The sequence below is a fragment of the Peromyscus leucopus genome, chromosome 9 (assembly GCF_004664715.2).
Source record: "Peromyscus leucopus breed LL Stock chromosome 9, UCI_PerLeu_2.1, whole genome shotgun sequence".
Taxonomy (NCBI): domain Eukaryota; kingdom Metazoa; phylum Chordata; class Mammalia; order Rodentia; family Cricetidae; genus Peromyscus; species Peromyscus leucopus.
In genome coordinates, this window is record NC_051070.1 from 113,708,789 (window position 1) to 113,730,185 (window position 21,397).

Below are 21,397 nucleotides of genomic sequence, written 5' to 3' on the forward strand. Positions count from 1 at the left end.
TAATTAATATTTTACTCTTTACTCAAAGGTAAAGTACGAAGTAACAGAGGATGTGTATACTTCCAGGAAGAAACAACATCAGACCATGATGCATTATTTTTGTGCATTAAATACTCTTCAGTACAAGAAGAAAATAGCTTTGTTAGAACCTCTACTTGGATACATGCAGGCTCAGGTAATACTATAGTATGTTTTGGGTTATATCTGTCCTAAAAGCCTTGTATTAGGCTTGATATTTGCATTAACTATAAGGATATTGCAAACTGTTGTCAACATACTAATTGGTATTGTGGTCTTAAAAAGTAGTTTTAAAGACTGTCATGAGTGTTCTATTTTAATGAGGCTTTCCTTGCAATTGACATTCTAAAATGTTAGAGAATAAATGGAAACACATTGTATTCAGACTTTTTCCACCACAGTTGGGGATAGGGAGCAGAAAGCTAGATGAATTTCAGTGTGATACCTACTGCTAGAGCTTCTTTTCATTATTGCTTCATATGTCTGAGAAAGAATGAGCAAGTTTGCATTTGTCCTGTGTTCCTTGCATACTACTTGAGTCAGAAATAATAGATGAGGGGGCTGGAGAGATGTCTCAGTGGTTAAGAGCACTGACTGCTTTTCTAGAGGACTGTAGCTGGAGTTATCTCCAGTCTCGCCTGGCCCGGTAGCCACTCAGACTCAAATAAACACACAAACGCTTATATTATTTAAACTGTTTGGCCTAATGGCTCAGGTTTCTTGTTATCTAGTTCTTATATCTTAAATTAACCCATTTTTATTAGTCTATACCTTGCCACTCGGCTCATGGCTTACCGGTACTTTACATCCTGCTCCTCCTGGCAGCATCTCCCTGCCTCAGCCTTCACCTCCCAGAATTCTCCTCCTCATCCCGCCTACACTATCCTTCCTGCCTGGCTACTGGCCAATCAGCGTTTTATTTATCAATCAATCATAGCAACATATATTTACAGCATATAGGACATCCTATATCAGAGGACCCAGGTTCAATTTTCAGTACCTATATGATGGGGGAATCTGATACTCTCTTCTGACCTCCAAGGGCACAAGTCACACACGTGGTGAACAGACATACATGCAGGCAAAACACCTTTATGCTGGAATGAATAATATAGTTCACATGCCCAAAAAGGGGCAATAGATCAGTTTCCCTTTTTTTTTTTTTTTTTTTGGTTTTTCAAGACAGGGTTTCTCTGTGTGGCTTTGAGCCTTTCCTGGGACTCACTCTGTAGCCCAATTTCTTAAAGAAACTTGCCAGGAGGTGGTGGTGCACACCCTTAATCCCAGCACTCTGGAGGCAGAGGCAGGCGAATCTTTGTGAATTTGAGTCCATCCTAGTCTATAGAGCGAGTTCCAGTGCCATACAGAGAAACCCTGTCTCAAAAAACCAAAAAACAAACAAACATAAACACCAAGAAACTTGAATATCCCTTCAGTAGCCTGAGGCCAGAGGAATAGTTGAGGCTGCCTAGGGTTACACAGTGAGACTTTATCTCAAATAACAGCAGCAACCCCCTTAAAATATGTGAAAGATGACATAGTGGAATTTATCTAGTTTCCTCAGTGGCTCTGTGTCTGGTACATATCGTAAACTACAACCTGTTATTTCACAAATCAAATAACCCAGTGTCATTTCTATATGTTAATTATTAAGCGGTGCTGTATACTGTACGAGAGAAGCCAAGAGGCACAATAAAACCCACTATCAGAGTTTATTAAGGGAAGGGAATAGAAAGGGTGTGCATAGGCCTATGGAATGGCCGTACAGGAAGAGAGAAGGAATAGGTGGAACCCGTTTTTATAGGTGTGTGTTGCCCCCCCCCCCACATACGGGTTTCACGCATGCACATATGTTATGTAATCACTGTGTGCAGATTATGTGATCACGAAGCACATGGATTACACACGACATAAGTCCCTAGGATGACTAAGCATCTTGCCTGGCTACTGGACAGCGCTTGCCTGGTCATGTAGCTGGGGAGTGGCTAGGAATTCTAACACTGTGTAATCCTGTGTCTTAGAAATTGTTAATATGATTTACATGTTTGTGTTGTATGGCCTTCCACTCTTCCACCTTAGATAAGTTTCTTTAAGATGGGCTCTGAAAATCTCAATGGACAACTGGAAGAATTTTTAGCTAATATTGGAACAAGTGTACAGAAGTAAGTATTTTGTTTTCATTTTAATAAAAATGAAATTATGACACTAAGTTAACAACTAAATACCATAATTTAAACATTTACAATTTAATTTCCTAGGGGTTAATTTTCTTGCCATGAGTTAATTTCTCAGCTTTATGGCTGAATTTTGGAGTTTTTACTATCTTCCTCCTAGAATGTAAACTCTAGATTTCATAACATTGTGGTATTTGATGACAGTTTTAATAAAAGCTATCTTTAATTTCTGAATAATATAGATACATGACAGTAATTCTCCCTAAGTGAAATTTTCTTTAAGATCTCATTTGTAAGCATTGCTTGGAAGATTATTAAGCAAATCTTGTTTTCTGTGCTCTACTGTGTAGAGAGAGAAAGCACTTCTAGTCACCCTTGCTGTCTGTGTAGCAATGCTGTTAATCTGAGGCATGGAGAGATGAAACTGGAGATTTTTCATTTTCTCTTTTGCAGTGCTGAAGCTTGTTAAACACAGGCCTGTGCATTTTAAAAACTATTATAGAGCATTTTAAAAACTATTCTATAGTTAGGTGTCTAGTTACTAGTGTTCAAATTTGATATTGTTTCCAAAATACCTAAGTTTTTTTCTTTGGGTTTTTCGAGACAGGGTTTCTCAGTGTAGTTTTGGTGTCTGTCCTGGATCTCGCTTTGTAGACCAGGCTGGCCTCGAACTCACAAGAGATCCGCCTGGCTCTGTCTTTCAAGTGCTGGGATTAAAGGTGTGCGCCACCATCGCCTGGCTCAAAATATCTAAGTTTTTTTTTTGGAAGATTTTTTATTTATTATGTATACAGTGTTTTGCCTGCATATACGGCTGCAGGCCAGAAGAGGGCGCCAGATCTCATTACAGATGGTTGTGAGCCACCATGTGGTTGCTGGGAATTGAACTCAGGACCTTTGGAAGAGCAAGCAGTGCTCTTAACCTCTGAGCCATCTCTCCATCCCCTAAGTTTTAAAAAGCATTTAAAATGAATTTATGTTACTTTAGCCATCTTACAATTACTTTTTAAATAATTAAATATATGGGCACATAGGATTGGTAAGGCTTTCTTTCTTGGTTGTGGCTGGAAGTAACTAGTCTGTTCTCTGTATTAGTGTTCGAAGGGAAATGGATGGTGATGTAGAGACCATGCAACAGACAATAGAAGACTTGGAAGTGGCCAGTGATCCTTTATATGTGCCTGACCCAGATCCTACCAAGTTTCCTGTCAATCGAAATTTAACCCGAAAGGCTGGATACCTAAATGCTAGGAAGTAAGAAAACTATTATAATTTTCATATCTCATCTTGTAATATTCAATCAATATAATGTATAATTAATATTATTTGCCAGATTGTTTGGGTTTTACTAACCCAAAACCTCTTTTTTTAAAAAATACATTTTTATTTTTGTGTATGTATACATTATTATTATTATTATTATTATTATTATTATTATTATTATTATTTTGTGTGTACATGTTGTAGCACAGTTTAGGAATGGGGGTGAGAGGAGAGCTTTCTGGAGCTGGTTCTTTCCACCATGTGGGTGGTTGGGGTAGAACTCAAGTTACTAGGCTTGGTGGGAAGTGCCTTCACCATTATGCCATCTTGGTAGCCCAAGGTTGAAACTTTTTAGTGGTGTATTTATGAGCTTGTTGACAGACGGACGTTCATAAATACTTTCAAAATACTACCTTAAGCCAGGTGGTGGTGGCGCATGCCTTTAATCCCAGCACTTGGGAGGCAGAGGCAGGCGGATCTCTGTGAGTTCAAGGGCAGCCTGCTCTACAAAGTCAGTTCTAGGACAGCTAAGGCTACACAGAGGGACCCTCTATTGAAAAACCAAATAAAAAAAAAAAACCCAGAAAACTTTACCCTAATATTTATTGACTAATTTGGATTTATAAAAGGGATGAAACCATTTGAGTCTAAATAAGCCTATCATAACATTATATTAATATTACTCACATATTTAACTATGTGATTATATCAAGTCAAATTTGAGTTTTTATTTGAAAATGGGCCAAGCTTCCTTCCCCCACTCTTTATTTATTGATAACTTCAGTTATCAATGCTTGCTTGGAACCTAGGCCCTTGAGCATCCTAGGTACATGCTACCCCATTGAGCTAAGTCTCCAGCCTTCGCTTGATATAGGATGGTGAAGTAGATTAAGCCCAGAAATAAAACCGAGTTTCTTCCCTGGAATGTTGAACTATAACTAGTATTTTTGATGTATCATTTTAACAGTTTTTTTTGAAACTGTAAATTACACTTTCACACAAGTGAGTCAAAATATACAAATCATTTTAGAGTCTTATATATCTTGACATCTTTGTGCCTTTTTGCAAGTTGTTTTGTTTTCACATGCTTTTTCTTGTGTCTGCTGATGATAAGGGATTTTTAGGTGTCATTATTAAAATATCAATGTACTTTCTTTAGTAAAACAGGCTTGGTGTCATCTACCTGGGATAGACAGTTCTACTTCACGCAGGGTGGAAACTTAATGAGTCAAGCCCGTGGAGATGTGGCAGGAGGCCTGGCCATGGATATAGACAACTGTTCAGTGATGGCTGTGGATTGTGAAGACAGGCGATACTGTTTTCAGATCACTTCTTTTGATGGAAAAAAGTTAGTATTTTTCTGCTGCTAATAGGTCATACATTTTAAAATAAAATGCAGAATATATAGAGATTTAAAATTACTTTGTATTGTTGGGGTGTTCTGTGTTGTATGGGTTGGCCAAAGAAAGAGGTCATTCCAAGATGAAATTTTAAGGCCTGTGTGGCAGCAGGAAGGTCCAGCCTCTGATGAACTGAACTGTACCCCCAACACCCATTCAAAGGCATATTTATTGATTGCTACACAAAGTTGTTTTTTGGGAAAAGTATTTCCTCATACTAAGGTCCCTAATCTAATCTATATGTCTCTCTAATGAAAATAATCTCATGCCCTCGTGACTTTAGTCTTTACTGTGTACATTTGCAATACACAATAACCCAAGAGCCTCAGCTGAGCCAGAGGCATCTTGTGACCAAAGTCATGCGAAGGCTGCAACATCCCTTCAGAAAAACAATCTACAAATCACGGAAAACAATCACTGTTTTCCACAAAGATTCTTCAAGGTCAAAGTACTTCTAGAAAACAACTATTCACTCTAATGTTTACCTTGGATACAGTGAAAACAATTCATTTTAATGTTTACCCTACAATGATTCTGCTAAATTCCTTCAACTATATATTAAGGTAATTTGCTTTCTAATTTAATAGACATGAGTTCATTTTTTTCTGACTTAATTAAATAATTTTTTTAATACTTTGAAGTTGTCAAAGCAACAAATGGGGCATACCTGTGATTTCATGTTTGAGACTAGTCACTGAAGAATCCTGCATAGTATTAGGAAGGCAGTGTAAGTTAGAATGCCAGCCAAGGGTTGTTATTTACTTTGTGTTCTTGGACAAGTTACTTATAAACCCTCTGATTTCTATTTTTCTATACATCAAATATAGGCAGAGGAGTTGTCAGTTATTGTGGGGAATAGAATTCTAACATACATAATGTGCCCATATGTTGTATACAGATTATAATGATAGTCTTATTTTGAAATGTTAATCAGTTACTTTCTGGTTAGGTTATCTTGTCCATTATTGTTTACCATGCCCTTTAAAAAATTCTATTACCTTTGCCTTAAATGAGAATCTATAGAGTAGGACAATCCTTTGAAAAGCATAAATATTATTTATAATATTTTATTTATGCATTTTCCTTCCCTTCCCTTTCCCCTCCCCATCTCCTCTCTTCTCCTTCTCTTTGAACCCACAACCTTGAGCATTCTAGGCAAGTCTTTACCATAGCTAGAGCCATAGCCCTTTTTATAAAATCCCATTTTGTGACAGGTTCTCAGTAAGTTGTCTAGACTGGCCTTCAACTTGTGGTCCTCTTACTTTAGCCTCGGAAGTAGTTTAGGAGTGCTTAGTAGTTTATAAGCGTGCCATCATGCCCGGTCTAAGTACCTTTTCTTAAATAATTGAAGGATATTTTGTATACATAAATTGGATCTGCATCCATTAAAAAAATTTTTTTTAATAGGACTGGAGAAATAGCTTAGCAGTTAAGAACACTTACTGCTTTTACAGAGCATCAAGGTCCAGTTCTGAACACCCACATCTTGCAGATCAAAACTGCCTATAGCTCCAGTTCCAGGGAAACTGACACCTTTCTGGCCTCCAAGGGCATCTGCATTCATGTGGTGCACATCAACTCACAAATACTTAAATAAAACAAGTCAATCTTTAAAAAAAAACCACCGGTAATGGCTGCATTATAATCTTAAAAAAAAAAATACAGCATAATTTAAACGTTTTCCTAATGATAGATATTTAAGTTAGCAGAGATTGATTTTGACCTTTGAACTTTCTCATTATTTTGAAGAAAAATCTGGGTTCTCTGAAAGTCATTTTTTTGTTCTCCATAATATTTATATACTTTAAGGTACCTTTTTCCATAAAAGATAATTTTGCTTACTGTCTTAGCGACATGGTTATTTTCCTAGTCAGTCCTTCTACAGACAGACAATGTATGTCAATGCTGTAGATTAGAGTTCTTGTTTTCTGTTAGCCAAGTTTGCAGATTGCCAGCATGTTACTACCAGTATTTACACTTTTGTATTGTCAGTGTTTGCTAATGCTTGGCATGGTTTCCCATTGTTCCTGATATGATAGAAAACTATTAAAATTTAAATTTTCTCATAAAATATTAATATATGGATAAAAGCCATATATTTTATGTTAGTGATTCATATGTTGGAATTTTTATTTAACCTTATTGAGGGTGAAACTGCCAACAATGAAGTTAGTATTTTCTAGTCAGATACAGATGCCGGGAAGTTGAAGTGCATTTTCTTCTTTTATGTTCCGTCTTCTGAGAGTGGACACTCCATCTGATTTTGCACATTGTGTTGCAGATAGCCTCTTGGTGTTCAGGCTGAAACCCTGATGCTCTGGTGTCTTCTTTCCCTAAAGTATTGTCTCTTGTGTTTTTTTTCTTTAATTTTAAAGTTGAGGCTAAAGCTTCCATTCTTTTCTCTCTAGATCTTCAATTTTGCAAGCAGAGAGTAAAAAGGACCATGAAGAGGTAAATATTTTTTTTTTAAGATTTATTTATTTATTTATTATGTATACAGCATGTATGCCTACAGGCCGGAAGAGGGCATCAGATCTGATTACAGATGGTTGTGAGCCACCATGTGGTGCTGGGAATTGAACTCAGGACCTCTGGAAGAGCAGCTAGTGCTCTTAACCTCTGAGCCATCACTCCAGCCCCTAAAGTTAATTTCTTTAGCAACATTTAAAACTATTTTTTCCTGAGAACAAAGCATATTAATGTATACATGTCATTATAGAAAATTTGGAAACATCCTAGTTAATTAAAAATCATTTTTAAATTTCTCTGTTCTCAAGCAGGAGTCTTAGTTTTCTAACAGTTTTATAGCTGGAGGAACCTTAGACACCGTTTCTGTGCTGTCCTAGAGTGTTACGTTCAGCAGTGACCTCGTGAGCCTTCCAGCAGGCGTAGGGCCATGAGTTGACAGTTTCATTTATTCTCCGTCTCACTAACTCTGAGACACCCTGCTGCAGCGAGAACATAGTGGAACAGATGTGGTGCCGCAGGAGCAACCAAAGCGTAGGCGTGGGAAAATGAAAGACAGGGAAACAAGGATTTGGGAGTCTGTTCTTCCTTACAAGCCTTTTCGTTCTGGCTCCGGTTGTACTCCTAGTATACCACATGTGGAAGGTAAGGTGTTACCAAGACTGATACTTTAGAAACTGTTTTCAGAAATAGTCTTCATGAATATATACCCTAGCTGACTTTCAAGCATTTTTATTTAGTATTATAATTTTATTGGTAAAAGACAGTTAGAAATTCTGTAGAGACACCATGTATTTATTTCTCCTGGGAAAGGTAGTTGTGGTCCTTGAGGACACACGACTCTGCTCTCGGCACGGTTTACCACAGTAGTAGTTTTGTGAGGCCTGTCAGGTGCAGGAACCCTTGAGAGATGGAATAGTGTTCTCTATTTTGAAAGAAGGAAGATATATAATGTACATTCCCTGGAAAGAATTTGTATTTTAATTTTTCACATAGGTGTTGTGGTAACTGAGTTCATACTACCATGTTTGGTGGGAATTAAGGGAAGAAATAATATAAAAATATATAAATGTATACTATTAAGTTAAAATTTAATGTAATTACTATTTATTTCCTTGTATAAATACATTTATTTAAAAATAACTAATCTGAAGCTCTCTTACATGCATGTTTATAGCAGGGTGTCTTGTTTTTGTTTTGTTTGTTTGTGCTGCTGGGGATTGAATCCAAGGTCTCATATGTTTTGTTAAGTATATGTTCTACCACTGAGCTACATCCCTACCCCCAAGGTATTTTCTTATGAAGAGGATTATGTGCTACTTCTAATGAAAATTCTGTTTCAGTTTAATATTGAATAGTCTTCCTTAGTAGAAAGGCTTTATTGAAAAAAAAATTAGTAATCATATTTAATTATTTTTCTTTTTCAGTGGATTTGTACAATAAACAACATATCTAAACAAATATACTTGAGTGAAAATCCAGAGGTACTATTTTTTATTTTGTTATTCAGATCTATCTCAGTGAAGTTATTTTGTGGTTTATATGGCTTTTATTGACTCCTTTCTCAAATTATGTAATCTCAAGTACTTCTAGAATCCATACAGTATACCATGTATTGACTGTCACAGAACAGTGTGTTATTTTAAAATATACTGAAATCAGTTACTCAACTGGTATTGACAGTTTAGCTTCATGTTGAATGCCATGGAGTAGGTAAAAATTAGGTGAAACTCCATGGCTCCTCTGGGAGTTACTATGGTAAGGGAAAACGGAAGCTGTGTGACATTTTATTTACAATATGTTGTGATGGTTTAAAAAATGCACATGGTGGTCACTTACAGACTTACATTTTGAGAATGTTAGGATCGGTGAGGACTTTGTTTTAGAGAAAGTTCTGTAGAGATGCTGCAGATAATACAATAAAAACTAAAGCTTAGACACAGAGGTGACATGTAGATGAACTATGGTGTAAATAAAAGTTTCTGGTGCAGAATAGAAAACTGAAGTCTGCATACAGATCATCTGGAAATCATGCTATGATTTTGGTACATCTATAATGATGTAGCCTGAATTCTCAGTTTACAACTTATTCTTTGAGGAGCAAAGGATTCAAACCCGGTGAACCTCAGCTTGTAAACTTAGCCTAGGTACAGTTCAGATGTGCAGGTAGAATCCAAGGGTGCTGGTAGTTGAAGGAATGGAATGAGTCCATGCTATCTGAGAGTTGGGAAAAACTTGGTCCTAGACAGAAGCTGTCTAGATCCAGTCTTCATGAGCTGGCTATGCTGTAAACCCAGGTCTTCCCAGAGCTGGAGAGGGATTGGTGATTTCAGTTGAAAGTCTAAGTCTTAAGCTCTTCCCCTATCCCAGCAGGGTTTCTTGGAGCGGCTTGCTTCTGCCCCTCCCCCAACCCAGATTGATGGCATGTGCCACTGTGGCCAGCTTAAGCTACTATTGATGTAATGGTGGATTTGATAGGAGACACTAGTTAGTAACTGACTGAGTAAACGGTAAGGAAGAAAATGATAAAGATGACTTCCAGGTTTTAAATTCAAAGACTTTTCATTTAGAAAAACGGAAGAATTCTGTTTGTGTGAAAATGAGATGCCATCCAGATTATTCATAATAATTTCACAAATAACTATATTCTAAGAGTTCATTTATATTTAATGAATATTTTCTACTCTTTCTAAATTTTATATTATATAAAATATTTTGAATTAGACTAGGCAATGTGGTAGGTGGTAGTACAAACCTTAATCCAAGATAACTGATAGTTAGGAAAATATTGTGTATGTTAGTAGAAAGAAATTAGAATTATTCTTGAATTATAGGAAGTTCATAATGTTTGAAATTAATGTACCTTACTAGTAAGGTCAGAGAATGGAAATACCTCAGTAGCTTGAATTTATATTGTAAACAACTCAAGAGCTTAGAAACAATTTTGAGAACAATATCAAACTTTTAGTTTCTTACATTATTAACACTAATCCTTTTTTTAAAAAACAAAATGGAACAAAATAGGAAACTGCTGCACGAGTAAATCAGTCTGCTCTGGAAGCTGTCACTCCTTCCCCATCTTTCCAGCAGAGACATGAGAGCCTTCGTCCAGCAGGGTGAGTTAGTGTATGGGATTATTTAGTGGACAATATAAGCTATTTAATGTGTTAGTGAGCAATCTGATCAATCTGATTTTTTTTTTTTTTTTTTTTGGTTTTTCGAGACAGGGTTTCTCTGTGTAGCTTTGCGCCTTTCCTGGGACTCACTTGGTAGCCCAGGCTGGCCTCGAACTCAGAGATCCGCCTGGCTCTGCCTCCCGAGTGCTGGGATTAAAGGCGTGCGCCACCACCGCCCGGCTAGAGCAATCTGATTTTTAAAGTACAATTAGATGATTTTTAAAGTACAATTAGATAAGTACTAAGTTATCTCTAATAGAAGTATATTTTCAAAATAATAAATATACTAATAAGGGATGTGTGCGTGCACACATTCACGTATATGTGCCTGTGCAGGCCAGAGGTTGATATGGTGGAGATTGTTATTTTTAAGACAGGATCTCATAAATCTGGAGTCATTGATTTGATAGGATGACTGGCCAGTGAGTTCCTTGAGTCTTCCTTTCTATGCATTTCAGTGCTGTTTTTGCAGATGCCTGATGCCCTGGGGAGCTTTTTAAAATACAAATATTGAAGAGTAAAACCAGAGTTCTCCTGCTTAGGCAGCAGATACTTTACTATCTCCCGAGTCCAGTTTATGATTTTAATTGGAAAGAAAGGAATCTTTTTGTTTGTTTGTTTGTTTTTTGTTTTTTCGAGACAGAGTTTCTCTGTGTAGCTTTGGAGCCTGTCCTGGATCTCACTCTGTAGACCAGGCTGGCCTCAAACTCACAGAAATCCACCTGCCTCTGCCTCCCAAGTGCTGGGATTAAAGTTGTGCATCACCACTTCTCAGCTAAGAAAGGAATCTTTTACTAAATAACTAGCTAGCTGATTTGGGATTAAGCTTTTACTTTTTCAGTCAGGGTCTTGCTTTGTAGACCAGACCGACCCAGAGTTTGTGACTCTGTGCCTTCACTTCTTGAGGGCTGCGATTACAGGTCAGTGCTTCTCTGCCTGCCTTGGAAATACTTTTTTTTGGTGTTTGCTTTATACTGTCATTGACTTAAAATATTGTGTTTTTTTTTTTTTTGTAGTCTTCTAAGCATTGAACTTCTGAAAGAAAAACTAAATTCAGTGCCTTTTTGTTTTCCTTTGCCTTTAGACAATCTCGGCCACCAACGGCTCGAACCAGCAGTTCAGGATCCTTGGGATCAGAGTCCACCAATTTGGCCTCCCTTTCTCTCGATTCTCTTGTTGCCCCAGATACTCCAATACAGTTTGATATAATTTCTCCTGTGTGTGAAGATCAGCCTGGCCAGGGAAAAGCCTTTGGCCAAGGAGGCAGGTGAGTGATGATGTCATGAAGACAATGTGCTGTGTGTCGTCTGTAAGATTTGTGATTCTGCTTATGATGCATTTCTGCATCAGCTACGTTGTCTTTCATGTAATTGCCTAACAACATTTTCGTAGTTAGGATAGAACCATACAGATTCTTTTTTTTAAAGTCTTCTGCATCAATTAAAGGTTTTTGGATAATTAAATGTCAAAAGTTTTAATTCTGAATTGCTTATCAAGTCTATTACTTGGTTATTTGTCCTGTCAATTGCAGGGGAAATGATAGTTTTATCTTTAGGTTGCGATGATATTTTAAAAATTCTGTGTCAGAATAAGGGGTTGGGGATGTAGCTCAGTTGGTAGAGTGCTTGCTTAGCATGCATGGAGACTTGGATTCCGTCCCCAGTACCACATCAAACTTGAGTATGTTTAGCTCATGCCTGCAGTTGGTGTACTTGGGAGTTGGGAGTAGGAGAATCAGATGTTCAGGCTGTCTTGGCTATATAGCAAATTCAAGTCCAGTTTGGACTATATGAGATCCTGTCTTGATGATGATGTTAATGATGATGAAGAAGAAGAATACTCTTGTCAAATTACTTCATCTTGATGATGATGATGATGAAGAGGAAGAATACTCTTGTCAAAGTACTTAATTTTTTTATTTTTTTAGGGGGACTGGCTAGAGAAATGGCTCAGAAGTTGAGAGCACTTACTGCTCCTGCAGAGTGTTAGGTCATGGCACCACATGGCAGCTCACATACCTATAACTCTGGTTCTAGGGGACCTGAAACCATCTTCTGGCCTTGTGGGTTGCTGAATGCATGTGGTGCACAATAATTTATATAGACAAACACACATACACATAAAGAAATGAAACTATGGCGAATTGTTTATTAAGGAGGTTGGGCACTTATTACATTAAATTTGGATATGACATTTATATAATCATGTAAATTTGTATAAATATACTAAGTATGTGTAGCATTTGATATGATATGCCAGGCTGATATGAAAGAGATCAGTATTGGGCAGGAGAGATGGCTCAATGGTTAGCAGCACTTGCTGCTCTTGCAGAGGACCCAGGTTTGGTTCCCAGCACCTACATGGTAGCTGGCAGCCATCCTTAACTCCAGCTCCAGGGAATCTGAAGCCCTTTTCTGGCCTCTGCAGGCACTGGACACATAAATAGTGCATATACATACATGTGGGCACTCATCTATAACCTAAAATAAGAATAAATAAATGTTTTTTTAAAAAAGAGGTCAATATCTTTTTGTGTGTATGTATGTGTGTATATGCACGTTTATGTGTTTGCAGATGCACACATACATTTAAGTGCATGTTTGGGGAGGCCAGAGGACAGCTCAGGTGTTGTTCCTTTAGTGTGATTCCTCAGCCATCCACCTTTTTGACAAAGAATCTCCCACTGGCCTAAATCTTGCTAGGTTGGCTGGCTATCCAGTGAGCCCTAATGATCTGTCCATTTCTGCCTCCTCAAAGCTGGGATTGCAAGTGTGTACAACCTTGCTTGGCCTTTTTTTTTTTTTTTTTTTGTGGGAGGGTGTTTGAGACAGGGTTTCTCTATATCCCTGGCTGTCCTGCAGTCTGGACAAGGCTGGCCTTCAACTCAGAGATCTACCTGCCTCTGCCTCTCAAGTGCTGAGATTAAAAGTGTGCATGCACTACCATACCCGGCTGCTTGGCATTTTTTACATAGGTTTTGGGGGTTAAACTTAGGTCTGACTGAGCCATGTCCTTAGCCTCTGTCATGTTTTCTTAATGCTAGTATTATTTCAGACCACTGCTTCCAAGACTTTCTTTGAATGGAACTTTTTCCTTCTATCATTGTGATTGTGCCATAAGCTAAGAACAGGAAGGAGGAGGAGGAGTTTTTAATCTTTGGCTTGTTTTTCTCCTTGCATTGTTACTTATATCTTGAGAAATACAGAGGTCAGTTTTATTTCACTTTGTTTGTGGTGCTGGGAATGAAACCCAGGCTTTGTGTGCATACTAGGCAAGCATTCTTAGTACATACATATACATGGGATACTTATATAGAGGCTCAGCTGTAGGGAATACAATTAACAGGAAAGATAATAATGTTTTGAGCTAGACAGTGTTCAAATCTGAATAGTTAACTTGCAGTTTATACTTATAGAACCCAGACTGCGATTTTTACAGTTTAGTAAATCCCAGGCATTTTCATAAGCCTTAAGTAGTGTGTAACATTAATCTTCCTCTGTGTTGGCTTGTTTAAATTAGAAAACTTTTGGAAAATAGTTTATTATGAGGACTTTTTGTTGTGTGTGGCTAAATTTATGCCTGCTAAATAAAATACAGCAACAGAGGACTGAAATAGGTAAATCAGTCAATGCAGATACATTGGGTTGGCCTATTACTCAGTGTGAGAGTGAAGCTCATACAGTATTTTGGCCATCCTATTGTTCATTAACAGAGTAGGACATTCTAGAGCTTTTCTTTGTAAACATGTAAAGTTTTATGGCTCAGTTTTTAACTCTGGTCTCTTCCATGTGGCTCGTGGTGACTGACCGATTTGTTCCTATTTTTTCCTAAACTTCAGGCGTACAAATCCATTTGGAGAATCTGGAGGAAGCACAAAATCAGAAACTGAAGGTAGAACACATTTGGATACTCTTACATTCTAGAGTGACTCAGTAGTAGACTTTGAAATGTGCTGTTTGTATTTGTTCTGCTGCTGTGCTCAGCTTTGATACTGTTTTTACTTCAGAATTGTCTCAACTTTACTCATAGTACTCCTAAGGCAACAAGAACCCAATCTGACTTCAGAAGTTACTCATACACAACTGTAGAATTGTTGTGCCCAGATTGCGACCCCCAGAGAGACCACCAAGGACGAGCAAGCCAGAATGCAAAAGCAAGGTTTAATCGTGGATATCCAAAAGCAATACAAGCCTAGGCAGGGACTTCGTCCAACAGATCCAACGCAGTGGAAGCTGGAGGAAGTGCCCACCTGTCTGCAAGCTCAGTTTTTAAAGGGAAAAGTCACAAGGTTACATCATTTAGGGGTGCTAGTACAGGTACAATTCTGATTGGCTCGCTTCTAGGAATTCCAGAAATCACAATTCAGTTTTCCTTCTAAGGAAGTAGTTGCCCACCACCATTTTTCATTGGCTGCCCTCAGGTGGAGGCATTTCTGTGATCAGTTACCCTGGAAACCAGGGAGAGGACATTCCATAGTCCGGCAGCCATTACCTCCTGACTACCTTGTGACTCTGTACTTTTACACTTCCTGGTTTCTGGAATCTGAACTGACTGGTCTCAGTAACTTCTGGCCTGTTCTCAAAAGGAGAAATCTTAGGCCTTAATTTTAGGGGGAAAGCATTTTGGTCTTATTTCTAAGATGGCTCATTTTGGTCTCACAGAATGTCGTAGACTTTTGACCATATAGTCAAATTCTTAGTACATAAGCTATCTCTTGAACTTTTTTGAAAAAAAAAAGTTTTCATTTTCATCTTCCTACCCTCAAGAGGCAGTTGTGAATGGAGTATGTCCATGATCTCTTTCTCTGTATCATTGTTGGTGGTGTGTACTAAAGCTATTGATTTGTGCAGGTTGATTCTGTATTTGCTACACAGCTGAATTTGTCCTTTCTATCAGTTTCCTGATAGATTTTTTTTTTGCGGGGGGGGGGGGGATCTTTTAATGTATAATATTATGTCATCTGTAAGTAGGGATAGTTTGACTTCTTTTTTCCCTGTTTGTATTCCTTTAATTTCCTTCTCTGTCTTATTACTCTAGCTTGTGCTTTGAGCACAATATTGAAAAGGAGTGGGGAAGTGGACACCTTGTCTTGTTTCAACTTCAGTGGGATTGCTTCAAGGTTTTCTCCATTTAGGATGATGTTGGCTGTGGGCTTCTTATGTATAGCTTTTATTATAGTGAGGTATGTTCCTTCTAGTCCTACTAGGACTTTTATCTTAAGGGCATGTTGGATTTTGTCAAAGGCTTTTTTCTGCATCTATTGAGATGATCATGTGTTTTTTGTCTTTAAGTGTGCTTAGGTTTATTATGTTGAATTGACTTGTGTATGTTGAACCATCCCTGCATTTTAGGGATAAAGCCACTTTGTCATCGTGTATAGTCTTTTTTATTTGTTAGTATTTAGTATTTTATTGAGAAGTTTTGAATCTATGTTCATCAGAGATCCTGGGCTGTGGTTTTCTGTTATTGTTGTTTTTACCTGTTTGGATATTAGAGTGATATCTATCGGCTTCAAGATGAGGCTTGGGAGTGCTCCTCCTGGTTCTGTTTTCTTTGAATAGTTTAAGAAGGATTGGCTGTAGATCTTTGAAATTCTGGTAGAATTCTGCTGTGAATCCATCTGGCTCTGGACTTACTTATCTGGAAAGCTTTTATTACTATTCTAATCACTTCATTTGTTATTTATATGTTTAGATTGTTGAGTTCTTGGTTTAAATTTGGTGGTTTGGCTGAATCTAAAAATATTTTTTTCTTTATGTTTTCCAGCTTAATGGAGAACAGGTCTTTTAGAATATTCCCATACAATATTCTGAAAAAAAAAAATTTTTTTTTTGTTTTTTTTTTCTTCGAGACAGGGTTTCTCTGTGTAGTTTTGGTGCCTGTCCTGGAGCTTGCTCTGTAGACCAGGCTGGCCTCGAACTCATGGAGATCCGCCTGGCTCTGCCTCCCGAGTGCTGGGATTAAAGGCGTGTGCCACCACCACCCAGCCTGAATTTTTTTGTGTCATAATATTTTCCTGTTCATTTCTGATTCTGTTAATTTGAATGTCTGTCAGTCTTGTTTATCTTCTCAAAGACCTGTTGTTAGATTCATTGCTTCTTTGTAATTTTTTTATATTTCATTGATTTATACTCTGATTTATATTATTTCTTGCTGTTAACTGGGTTCCTCTGGAACTTAAGTCTGTAGACTCAAACTCAGAGATCTGTGTAGCCCTTGAACTTAGAGATCCATCTGACTCTGCTTCACTAGTGCTGGGACTAAAGGCATGCACCACACTGCCTGGCTGTTTTTCCAAAATTTTTAGTTGTATCATTAAACTATTTATTTGTAATCTTTCTGATTTTTTTAATGTAGGTACTTAGAGCTCTAAATTTCCCTCAAAGGACTGCTTTCAATATGGCCCAGAAGTTCTGTTTTGATTGTTTTCATTTTTATTTGGTTCCTGGAAATTTTTTTTATTTCTTTCTTGGTTTCTTTGACTCATTCATTATCCATTAATAAATTATCTAGTCTCCATGAGTTCGTGTACTTACTAGAGATTTGTTTGTTGTCAATTCTAGATTTTATTGCATTGTGGTCAGGTAAGATACATAGAGTTACCTCAGCCCTTCTGAATTTGGCTTATGGTATTAATTCTGATGTTTCTCTGTAGTTTTTGTTCAGATGATCTGTCTATTGGAGAAAGTGGGGTTTGGAGTCACTATTTATGGGTTGGTGTTAATCTTTGTTTTTAAATCCATTAGTACATTTTTTTTTTTTAAATGAAATTGGATTCACCAGTGTTTGGTGAAAAAATATATACGTTTTTCGAGACCTCTGTCTCTGTGTAACAGCCCTGGTTGTCCTGGAACTCGATTTGTAGACCAGGTTGGCCTTGAACTTACGAAGATCCTCCTGCCTCTGCCTCCTGAGTGATGGGATTAAAGGTGTGCGCCACCACACCCAGCTAGGTGAATGTATGTTTAGGATCATAAATGTGTTGGTTAAGTGTTACCTTGATTAAAACAAAGTGTCTTTATCTTTTATGGTTAGTTTTAGTTTGACATCTATTTTGTCAGCTGCTAGAATAAGGGAAGCCTGCTTGCCCATTTGATTGGAGTGTTTGTAGTCCATCCTTTTACTCTAAGATGGTGCCTGTTTTTAAAGCTGTGTTTCTTAAAAACAGCATACAGGGGGCTGGAGAGATGGCTCAGTGGTAAAGAGCACTGGCTGCTCTCCCAGAGGTCCTGAGTTCAATTCCCAGCAACCACATGATGGCTGAAAACCATCTGTAATGAGATCTGGTGCCCTCTTCTGGTGTGCAGACGTACATGCAGGCAGAACACTGTGTACATAATAAATAAATAAATCCTTAAAAAAAAGAAAGAAAGAAAGAAAGAAAGAAAAAACCTAGCAGACAGATGGATTTTGTTTCTTGATCCTTTCAGTTTGTGTCTTTAGTTTTGAGAATTCAGGCCGTTGATATTTAAGGTTATTATTGAAATGTGCATGTTGCCAGTGGTGGTGGTGATACCTTTAATCCCAGCACTTGGGGAGGCAGAGGCAGGCGGATCTCTGAGTTCGAAGCCAGCCTGGTCTACAGAGTGAGTTCCAGGACAGCCAGAGCTACACAGAGAAACCCTGTCTTGAAAAAACAAAAACAAAAAAGCGACCAAACAAATAAAAAAGAAATGTGTGTGTTAATTTTAGTCATTGTGTTATTAGTTCTTTGTGTTGTGTTTTCAGTGGTATTTTTGTATTTTAATAATGATGGCTTTATATTTCTTTCCACATTCTATATTGGCTGTGCTCATTTCTCTCTTTAGCCAGAAACATTACTTCCTGTGTTTTTTTTAGATTTGGTTTGTTGGGTAGAAAAATGTTTAGGCTGTTTAGATTATAGAAAATTGTTCTTTGCATTTCAATATGGCAGTTATATTAGTTTAGGTGGATCCTCATGGTCTTTTAGGACTGACTTGAATGCATTACTCCAGTCTTCTGGCTTTCAAAGGTCCCCCTGGGAAATCAGCTGTTACTCTGTTGAGCTTTCCTTAGATGTGACTTAAAGTGGTATTGTTTTTTTCCCCTTGCAGCTTTCAGTACACTTTCTTTGTTATGTATACTTAGTACTTTAACTATGATATATTATGGGTATTTTCTTTTCTGGTCTTGTCTATTTGATATTCTGTGTGTTTCTTGTATTTGTATGGGTGTGTCTTTCCTTAGTTTGGGGAGTTTTTCTTCTATGATCTTGTGGAAGACCTGGTGTATGCCATTTACTTGGGATTCTTTTCCTTCATCTGTGCTTATAATTGAAGGTTTAATTATCATGTTGCTCCACATTTCCTGTATGTTTATTGTGTTTTAAAGATTTTTTTCATATTCTTTGATTATTTGGTCTAAATCTTCTACTTCATCTTCAAAACCTAATATTCTATCTTCTGCTTGATGCAGTTTACTTGTAAGGCTTCCCTTGAGTTTTCTAGTTGACTTACTGTTGGGAGTCCCTACTGGTCAGAGGTTGTAGTCTCTACCATGGCTAGGCAGCTCTCTCTAAGCTCAACAACATGAAGGATTCCCTCAATTCCCCAGGGGAAGCTTCCTACTCTCTGTCTGACCTTATTTGGGGAATGTCTCTAGGCCCAGATGCCTGACTTATCTCTAGTGTGACCCTTGACACAGTTCCCTGCAACAGCTTTCCCTCTGCTGCCCATGTGATAGTTAAACATTGTGCTAGGAGCTTTATGGTAGGACTGTGCTATTTAATGCCAATTAGGTGGTGCCACTGTCCCTATCCTTCATATCTCCCATCATATCTGCCCTCACTCTGGAATGAAGTTGAACTATAACACTGAAGCAGTCTCCCAGAAGGCTATTTCTGTCATGCTCATAGACTGGACGAGGCTCTGCTTGCCACTTCTACCCCCTTTGCCCTTGTGGCCGAGTGGCCAAAAGACCCTGGAGAAGAAGGGGAATCTCAGCTTACTAGGTTTTTCAGGTCCATCCTCATTTCAGTTTGAGTCCTCTTCCATGTTTACATCTCTTTATTGAATTCTGTTCTCAAGTTCTGGATTATCTCCATCATATCCACCAGCATTATGTTTGTGTTTTCTTGGGCATCACTCAGAGGTTTGTTTTCCTTAAGTTCTTTCTCCTTAATTTCATTGAGCTATTTCTTTGTGTCTTCTTAAACTGTTTAAATTATTGGATGTTTATTTTATTATTATTTTTTATTATTATGTATACAGTGTTCTGCATGCACATATCCCTGCAGGCCAGAAGGCACCAGATCTCATTACAGATGGTTGTGAGCCACCATGTGGTTGCTGGGAATTGAACTCAGGACCTTTGGAAGAACAGCCAGTGCTCTTAACCTCTGAGCCATCTCTCCAGCCCATGATTGGTTTTTTAAATTCTGTGTCTTGGGTTTCACCTAGGTAATTATCATTGGCAAACATTTCCACAGCACTGGTAGGTTTTGGAGAGGAAATAATAGCTTGATCTTTTCATATTGTTTGTATTCTTGCAATAACATCTAGGCAGATGGACTTCTTTTCTTAGTTTTATGACTATTATGGACAAAGCAAGTTGGGACACAAGAAGGGATGTACAAGCGGGTTAGGCCTAGAGGTGAGAAAGGACTTGGGTAGAAGGAAGTCAAATGAACAGAGCAGACTGGATTGTTGTACAGCATGTGTTTTCTGGTCCAGGCCTCGAGTGTAGGGGTAGATATGGCTAAGTGGAGAGGTGAGTGTGGTGTGGGAGGAGCTTGTAGGATTTGGGTAGACAGAGCAGGTCTTGGTGGAATCCTAGAGGTTGGTTGAGGCTCAGTCTGGGGTGGCCAAACTAGGCTGGGGCACTTGACATGAGATCTAGGTGGGTTGAGTGGGGCAAGGGTGTGTGGAAGGATGTGTTCAGTTTTCTGGTATCTTTTTATTTATTTATTTAAAAAACATTTTTCATTTTACATACCAATTCCACTCTCCCTATCCACTCCTCAGAGGGGGTAAGGCCTCCCTTGGGGAGTCAACAAAGTCTTGCAAACTAAGTTGAGGCAGGACCAAGCCCCACCCCCTGGTTGAGCCAGATATCCAACCCTAGAGAATGTATTCCAAAAAGCCATTTCATACACCCAGGATAAGTCCTGGTCCTACTGATAGGGGCTCCCCAAACAGATCTAGCCATATAACTGTCACCCACATTTCAGAGGGTTCAGTTTGGTCTTATGCATATTTCCCAGCTGATAGGCCAGAGTCCATGAGCTCCCACCAACTTGGGTCAGTTGTCTCTGTGATTTTCCCCATCATGATCTTGACCTCATCTGCTCCTGTGATCCCTCCTCCCTCTCTTCAACTGAAGTCTAGGAGCTCAGCCCAGTGTTTGGTTGTGGATCACTGCATTTGCTTCCATCAGTTACTGGATGTAGGTTCTGTGAAGACAATTAGGGTAGTTATTAATCTGATTATAGTGGAAGGTAAGTTCAGGCACCCTCTCCATTATTGCTAGGAGTCTTAGTTGGTGTCATCCTTATGGATTCCTGGGGATTTCCCTAGCACCAGGTTTCTCCCTAACCCCCTAATGGGTTATCTTCCCCCTTTTTATAAGATATAAGATATCTTCCCCTCTACCAAGATATCTCTTTCTTTGCTCTTCCTCTCTGTCCCTCCCTCCACTGGACCATCTCAGTCTCTCATGTTCCCATCACCCATCTCTTCCCTTCCACCCTCATCCCAGTTTACCCAGGAGACCTTAACTAATTGCCCTTCCTGGGGCCCTCCATGTATGTCCCTCTTAGGGTCATCCTTTTACCTACCTTCTCTGGGGTTGTGAGTTGTAGCCTGGTTATCTTTTGCTTTGCATCAAATATCCATTTAAGAGTGAGTACATACCATGTTTGTCTTTCTGGGTCTGTGTTACC

The 21,397-nt window shown here is 38.4% G+C and overlaps 1 protein-coding gene across 1 annotated transcript in view; it reads left to right on the plus strand.

Annotated features, from left to right (window-relative positions):
• Positions 1-21,397, plus strand: part of Appl1 (adaptor protein, phosphotyrosine interacting with PH domain and leucine zipper 1) — a 45,987-nt gene that overhangs the window by 16,240 nt on the left and 8,350 nt on the right. The window contains exons 8-16 of the mRNA XM_028882415.2: positions 29-175; positions 2,098-2,180; positions 3,288-3,446; positions 4,615-4,803; positions 7,264-7,306; positions 8,749-8,805; positions 10,346-10,437; positions 11,582-11,764; positions 14,336-14,388. Coding sequence (XP_028738248.1) covers positions 29-175; positions 2,098-2,180; positions 3,288-3,446; positions 4,615-4,803; positions 7,264-7,306; positions 8,749-8,805; positions 10,346-10,437; positions 11,582-11,764; positions 14,336-14,388 — 1,006 coding nt within the window. The remainder of the gene's footprint in view (positions 1-28; positions 176-2,097; positions 2,181-3,287; positions 3,447-4,614; positions 4,804-7,263; positions 7,307-8,748; positions 8,806-10,345; positions 10,438-11,581; positions 11,765-14,335; positions 14,389-21,397) is intronic.